The following is an 8,276-nucleotide window of genomic DNA, read 5'->3' as shown; positions in this document are numbered from 1 at the left end:
GTGTTTGCACGCACGCAAAAAAAACTGAAAGTTTTTTGCCTCTAATAACAAATGCATCGTTTATTTTAAATAAAATGTTTTGTTGGAAAAGCTTTTTGTTGATTTTTGTGTCTTTGTCAATTCATATATGCGTTTGAGAAGCGACAGATGCTAGATGCGCAATCAAGGACAATTTGCTTAAGCGGGTTGAAATTTGATATGCCAAAGGTCTTCATCAACAGGCCGTGAATTTTCGGCAATTTTCGCGTTCAAGTGTGTTTTTCGGCAAATGATTAATAGGTAACCATGTTATTTTACGTCAGAAAACATTTGTTTTTAACCGCTCTAGGAAAAAGTTAATTTATGCGAAAACTATGGAAACACGACAGGAGTCAAAGAATGATACTTGCCATTCATAAGTTCAGGATAGATTAATTAATAGTTTCTGTTGCATTTTATACCTTTGCTTTCAGTACTTTATGTTTAGAACTCTGCTGCATTGCTTTCAGTACAAAGTTGTGGTTCACGTTGTAAGATTATATAATATATTGTTTATGTTAGAATAAAGTTACAGTTCTCTTCAAACAAAATGTTTGTGGTAAACAATACCAGCTTAATCTCTTCTCACCAGTATTCTGTGCAACATTTTTCAATCATTTTTTTATCTCTATCCTATTTCCACTCCTCCCTCTTCGTTTTCTTTTCAGTCTTATTTCCCTTTTCTTCAATTCTTTTATATCACATTTCTACACCAGTGCTGCAGTAGACACATGCAGTCTGAGACTGCCTATTTTTATAATAGACGAGACGTCTGATATTTGACAACTGTTTACGCTTTAGCGATTGACTGACAAAGTGAGAGTAGTCAGACCAGGCTCATTATACCCCAGGACGTATTGTTTAAAACACAACGATGCGGCGTTAAAAATCGATGCTCGTAAGACCAGCTGCAGAGGGGAGCTTTCTGTGTTTCAAATTAAGATATATAATTTCTTGCTTTTGTGATACCCTGCAGCATGTCATACCTGAATAAACTGATCTTGCTGGCCATTGCTGGTGCACCAAGCTGAGGAGGAGTTGAGTCGCGCCATTCCCGGACTGTATAGAGGAGAGACACTGGAACTAGCTGTAACCTGATTACTCTTGATGCGACCGCTAACCATGCCTAGAGCTCCAGAACATTCTACATGGAACAAAAAGGAACCAATGTAAGTGCCTGGACCATATAAACACAGGTTTAAAGAGGAAGAGACACGAGAATTTGGTATCATTTCAAAACCCCAAAACGTTTCTCTACTGACAGAAACGTAAAAATGATTATCCAGTTTTGGCATTATTTGCCTTCCCAGTGTACCAAAACTGTCGAGGAGTGTCTCTGGCCACAGATGGACTGGATTGGAATGGGTTGCAAACTTGGATTATATTCACTCTGACGAATGGCTGACAATCAAAATGTCAGTATTCGAATCTCTTTACGGCAGCCAAATTACCTTATCAACTCTGTTGATAAAACCGAACCCTCACTTGAAAAAAATAAGGCTACCGTTTTTCATTTCATCCCAAATTTTCGTTTCCAAAATGCGCTAAAACAGATCACGATTTGTTCCTTTCAATAATTCAGTTAATTTCTTTTCTCTTGGTGCTCTCGAATTATTATGTAACCACGTGAAAGTACTGTTGCACCATTTTTCTTTACAAAGGTCACAATAACCATGACATAAATCCCCTTTAATAAAGTATTAAAATACAACAAAACTCATACAACGGCCATATTGCTTCCTTCCGATTTCCTCAAAATTAATATTCGTATTGAAAACTTCCCATAACGCACTCGACGGCGACATGAAAAATATGTCCAAGGGTGGGTGTCGTAGAGTGGTTTCAAATAAGTAAAGGAAATTGAATATTTACGGCTTTTTTGAGTAATAGTAACTTCAAATGGATCCGATGACAACAAGAAAATCGACATTAGCATCTTTGCAAACCTTAGATATCAACTCTAAAAGTTCAAACTCAACAATCCTTCTTAATTAACGGTTTACTTAGGAAAATGCGCAGTACCTTGCCTTTCAATCACCCCACTAAGATAAGACCCGCCATGAATTGTTTTGAGCAGCACAACAACAAAACAATATTACTAATAATAATCAAAGATTAGGGAGTGCGTTTGATGTCACCAGGCTCTCTATCCTTTGCCAAGTTGGTAATGTCATCCGCCCCACTTTGGTTCTCCGTGGTTCTTGACCTTTTGAGTTTTACGACCCGTAAAGTAGTCCCTAAATGCTTCGCCGCGACACGACTTGAAATCTTGAACTTTTGGATAATTGAACTTTCTTGTCAGTCGCCGCAAGCGCCACAACAACTTCTGTCAATTTTTCCAGTGACTGAAGACCTAAACTCAGATTTGTTTGGACTCAACGTAACTATTTTAACAATTTACTTTCACAAAGTAAACTTGAATTTACCCAAGGCCATACAGTACCTAGAGATTGCTTGCATATGTAGCCCCTTCTTTCGCTACACCTAAAGTCATTCCACTGAAAGCTGCTTGGATACATTTCAACGCAGTTTTCAACAAAACTGTTATCATTTGGTTCACCGGCATGCCAGTTAAGAAACGTGACAGGACTTCCATCACTCCAGGTGTACCCTGCCTCCATTGCTCGGTCATTCAGACCTGGAAAATGAACACAGGAATGAGAGAAAAAAATGCAATCTTTGCACCACTGAGAAGTACTTCATCCTGTGCGAGCCGCATCGCAGTTCCCTAAACAAAAGAAACGAGTTAACAAGCACATGCCGGCACGCCAATGCATACCTGTTAAAACACGCATAAAACCCTCGCTATAAAAGACCAGATCTTGGCCATTCAACTCGCACCTGAAGAGAGAAGGCAACGCTTTTTCGAAACAGGCCTGTCGTGCCTCAGTTTTTCCTGAACATGGACTGATTACTTAACTATATATATATTATATATATATATATATATATATATATATATATAACGTCTCTCAGTGTTTAACAATCCTTTAAGCTAAATATCTCCGAGTCAGCGCTTTATATTAAAATTACTTACGTGATACTTTCGTAATGAAAAACGACCCCTTATAATGAATTGAAAAGAAGATATTAAAACTTTACATGTATGACGCACATAATAACGTCGTCTATAAATTTGCAATTAACAAGGATGTCTTGTTTAAATTTAAGGGCGCTTTTGACCGAAGCAGCCTTTTTACGCGGGATGCTCTGAGGGCAGATCGTGTCTAAAACTGGCCTCGCTATCTTTTTTGACGCAGGATGCCCTGAGAGCCGATCATGTCTAAAATTCGGCGCGCTTTCTCTCTATCTTTTTTTTCTTTCATGGTAGCTTCAAATCTGTACATTAATTTATTCATTGAACTCTGCTCTCTCCCAGAAGTGGTCTATTGTTGTGATTAACTTCAACTTATTAAATTCTCAGCCTCGGATATTGCATTTCTAGCGTTCTGATTGGTTCACTAAATCTCGGTTATCAGCTCATATAGCGTAGATGGGAAACGAAAGCCCCAGGTGTCGCTAAGCTAAATTTTTTTTCGGCGGAAAGCAAAAGTTTCTTGGGAAAAATGTAGGGAAAAAAAAGGAAAAGAGAGAAATACCAAACAATGCCATCTCAGTATAACAATAACAAAAGCCACAAAGTTCGGTATGACACTATTTAATGGTACGTATCTCTGAAGTTTCCTTTAAAATCTTCAAAATTGCAAGATTTTACGATTTTTTTAGATCACATAACAACAACAATAACAACCGGTTACCTTCAAAAATTTCAGGATGGCTTGCAAATCCTGGCGGTAAGAGGTTAAAGCCAATCGAAGAAATTTCTCAGGAAGAGCTTCATGGCTGTCTTTATGTTTTTACGAATTTACGAGGACTTCAGATGGTTCATCTATGAAATCCGTACGAGCGGCGGCCATAATGTTCGTTTCCGTCGCTCGGCACCCGGCACTCAGCAAAACATTTGCACTAATGTGCACAGCTCTTACGCTTCTCAAATAAGCTTGAAGTTTAAAAACTTGCACTGAATGCTTGTCTCAGTGAGGTTGTACCTCGTACACTTGGACTTGCCTGAAGTGTTTTAAATCGTCCGCGAGGAATTCAATTCAGCATGAAAAAAGCCGTCCTTGCCCTGATCTCTTCCTTCGCTCGGCATCACGCAGCAGAACATTTGCTCAAATGTGCACAACTATTACACTTCTCGATGAGCTGGAACTTCAAAAGCACTTGAATGCTAGTCTCAGAAAGATTATAATTCGTACATTTAAACGTTTCTTGAATTTTAGATGTCCGACTGTGTCCGATTTTCTTCGCTTTCGATTTTTCATTCAACTCCGTTTGCAAAGCGCTTGGCGTGTCATGTGATCATTAAGTTTCGCGCGCTTTGGTCGGAGGTTGCCTCAACATCCGGTCGTTTAAATTTGAAAGAATTTTTTTCTTAAAATATGAAAATTCAGTAAACTTCAACAGCAATGTCCAAACGCGGAGAATTTAATAAAACAATTATTCCATTCGCGCTTGTTGGATATGAGATTAGTTATAGCCAACTCGGCGCTTCGCGCCTCGTTGGCTATTTACCATCTCATATCCAACGCGCGCTCATGGAATAATTGTTAAATAAACGGCCCAATCAAAATTTATTATCATCGCGTGTATCAAGAGGGAGGGGACCCTCTCGTCATTACCTGCGTGATGTCAAATCATCATTTGATTTATTCATTAAACCTAGATTAAATTCTGCACTCTCCTAGTGGCGGCCATATTGTTTACATGTCTTAGACTCAACTATGCCGTTTTCAAAAAGAAAATTAACCCTTTTGAAGCGGTGAATTGAAAAAATAACTTATAAGAAGTGCTCAACAGTTAAAATGGTGGAAATTGGAAAGTTCTTGGCGAAGGAATCATGCTTTCTTTGACAGTTGTAGAACCAAGAATAAGAAAGGATATTGATAAGCTAGAACGGACATCACATCGCCTTGTCCAATTGATACGTAAACGCTACTGGAAATCCACTTCAGAAAAAGATTAAAGGTTTGACTGCCAAGTTTTATTAAAAGTTTTTATTTAGGAAAGCTTTTTGCCTGTTTTTCTTCCTTTTTTTTTGGTAATAATAATTTACAATCTTACAACGAAAGCAATTTTCGGTATGATCTCGAATAATGTAATGCAATAGATAAATAGGAAATATAGATCCTGTATGATCTCGAGAACCGTAACGCAATATTTCAATTGCGAGGGGAGGATAGCTTTAAAAATCTGCAAAGCGTATAATGAAAATAACTCAGGCACAGCATCAGGCGTAAATGCCAGTATAGGCATCTTGTTGATTCAGATTTTGACCACGTTTGGCTGAATAGGGTGAGGCTGGTCAGGAATTGGTTAAAGTTGTCACGAGTAAAATGGAGTTGGAAGCCCTATCAAAGTTCTATTCACATTTTTGACATATTCATATCGGTCTTTCAACCAATTTAGCTTCCTGTATGTTTGGAGCGGGTTTACATGATCATTTGAAGAATTTGGATGGTTTGCAATCGACAACAAGGTCGTGTCCGAAATAGGTTAGGAAAAATTTTGGTCTGAAATTAGGCAAGAGTTTCAAGAAGCGCGCTATCCCGGTGGCAAGATGCAATTGTAGCCATTATTAGTATAAACCAAACAAGTGAATAATGTTTTTCGCGCGCGCTGATTGGCTAGCTCGGAGGTGATTAGCCAAGTACAATGCATTGTCAACGAAAACCGTCGAGCACTATAATAATTTATTACAATGCAAACAATGAAGCATCTGATGTTTTGCAGTATGGTTTCAACAACAGGACAAATTTCACACAACAATCGAAGAAAAGACACATAGCAACTAAACAAGTGTCTTCAGAAGTTTTATTTGTCTGCAAGAAAGCGAGACAGAACTTTTATACAATAAGAAACCGTTTAACGCGTGGCGAGCGAGATTTTAAAATTTTTCCATCATTTGCCGGTATATTGTCAAATATAAAGTAATTTTTAGTCCACTTCTTATCCAGCTTGTGTGGTATTTACTAAAACAATTGTTCGCCTCAGTGTCGGTGAAAGCGATGGATATTTACCTCGCCGCTTCGCGGATACGTAAATAGCCATCAGTATTCACCTCCACTTTGGTGAATATTTGTTAATTGTTTGTCAGTAAAAGACGCCTGACTGTCTTTGTGTCTTAACCATAAGCAAACTGTAAGGCTCTATATGAAAGCAATTAGAGCGAATTAACGAAGAAACCAATTAGAGCAAGTGAAAAGAGTTACATGTCAAATGCAGGTGTAGCCTTAATTTGCAAGTAAAAGAAGCATTAGTGTTCCGGTGTCTCAACCATAAGCGAGCTCTAAGGTACGGGTTAAACACATTCTGTATTTTGGATTGTTCAAAGCTACGCAAACGATGTCGCTATAGCAAAGGTACGTTTTGAAATCAGTTATTGACGGCCGTTTTTAAATAACGAAATGAGGGTTTCTAGTAACAAACAAGATATCCCTGTATGTAGTACGGTAAGATTCATGGAGGCTCAGTACCAAAATGTTAAGCGAGAATAATTTCCTACACATTTCGTCATTGGCTTATTGAGAATATCATAACACGAGGTGTGATATTAAAATATCAGAGTACGTTATCAGAGTATGTTTAAAGGCAAGAAAAACAAAAAGGCCGAGGGAGAATGATTTTGAATCTGCTCATTGACATATTGGAAATATTATAACAGACATTTCGTATTCAAATTAGAAACTGATACTAGACAAAGGAAAAAATATTTTCTTTGCCAAAAAACACTATTTCGTTTAAGATTTCCGTCTTATTAATGATGCAAGATCTTTATCGCAAAAAAGATATCTACTTGTAATTGTAGTTTACTTGTATAACCTACTACAAAATGAAAGCAAGGTGCAGGGTAAATAAATTGGCATCCTGCTTATCATTGGCATACTGGGAATATTAACTGACATTTTGTATCCAAATTTTAACTAACATTCAGAAAAGGGGAAAAACTATTTTCTTTTACCAAAGAGCAACATGATTTCGTTTAAGATTCTGGTCTCATTTATGCTTTAGAGTTTTTAATGGAAAAAGATAGCACTATAAAAGGAAAACAAGTTTGAGGGTGAATATAATTTGCCTAGCATCTGCTCGTTGACATATAGGGAATATTGTTGAACATTTTGTGTCAAATTAAAAACGATGCTAATTATTTCTTTTTAGAGAGCATCATGCTTATGGTTTGAAGACACCTTTGATAAAAATGTAAGATAAAGTCAACTTAACTATTTTGACGACTTGCATCAAAAGCTAATCCTTCAACTGCAGGAAAAAGGCACTATAAAATTTAATCAGAGTATTACTTTTTATCACAAATTTAACGCGGACATTGTTATGCTTTGCACCACACATGGAAAGTTTTAATATCTTCTTTTTAATTCACCACGTGCGGTCCTTTTTCATTACGAATGCATTAAGAATTTTAATATAAAAGCGCTGAGTTATTGAGATGAAATGACCGAAATGTTGTCCAAAACACTGAAGCCATGTAGACCTAAAAAGCTAAATATCCATACCCTTTGGCTAAACACACTTATAGCAAAAACACTCCTATAGCTTATGTAGGAGTGTCGAATTTTGAAGTCCCCCCCACCCCCTAGCTCAACTGGCTTCTTTCCTTTGTAATATTAGGTGGGTTCATACTAGCTTAGTAAGTAGACCTTAAGTATGCAGGGAGTTCAAGTATACTTTAGAACACGTATGTTAACTTACCCTGATAAGCGTTCATATTTCAAATTCTAAGTATACTTCGAGTGACAGAGCCGTCAATCAATTTCCACGCCAACTATGCAGCCATGTGCGTGAGTGCGCCAAACATTTTAGCTTCTACCTTACATCATGCAACCTCAAAGGGTTAAAATTGCTTTCCTTGCTTGGTTAATATATTTTTTACTGCATCGACAGCGGGCTTTGCTACTTCACCAAGCCTATCACTTTCTCTTTGTGGAGGAAGAATTTAGAATAAGACAAAGAAACCAACGCCGGGCTATGTTGATGTTTTTTAGTCAAATGAATCAACAAATCGCGCAACGTAGACGAAGAAGAGCTTGGCTTTGGCCACGTCCACAAAACTGGTTCCGTAGTTTGTTGGCAACCCCAGCACTCAATTTTCTTTGGAAAGAACATTTTAGAGTGACACGCGAAACCTTTGACTACTTATGTGATCTTGTGAGGGTGAACTTACAAAAGCAGCACACGAGGTT

At 37.7% G+C, this 8,276-nt stretch overlaps 1 protein-coding gene across 1 annotated transcript; it reads right to left on the bottom strand.

Annotated features, from left to right (window-relative positions):
- Positions 1-1,004: 1,004 nt before the first annotated feature.
- LOC146466276 (C-type lectin lectoxin-Thr1-like) lies at positions 1,005-7,801 on the bottom strand (the record flags this gene model as incomplete). Its single annotated transcript, XM_085127625.1, has 3 exons — positions 7,786-7,801; positions 2,462-2,656; positions 1,005-1,162 (listed from the first exon to the last, which is right to left on the bottom strand). Coding segments are annotated over exons 1-3 (369 nt in total), but the record flags the coding sequence as incomplete, so codon positions are not given.
- Between the last annotated feature and the right edge of the window lie 475 nt (positions 7,802-8,276).

This window comes from Pavona decussata, unplaced genomic scaffold (genome assembly GCF_977016875.1).
Source record: "Pavona decussata unplaced genomic scaffold, jaPavDecu1.1 SCAFFOLD_149, whole genome shotgun sequence".
Classification (NCBI taxonomy): Eukaryota; Metazoa; Cnidaria; class Anthozoa; order Scleractinia; family Agariciidae; genus Pavona; species Pavona decussata.
The sequence above is the reverse complement of the archived record's forward strand: the minus strand, read 5'-3'. Positions and strand labels throughout refer to the sequence as shown.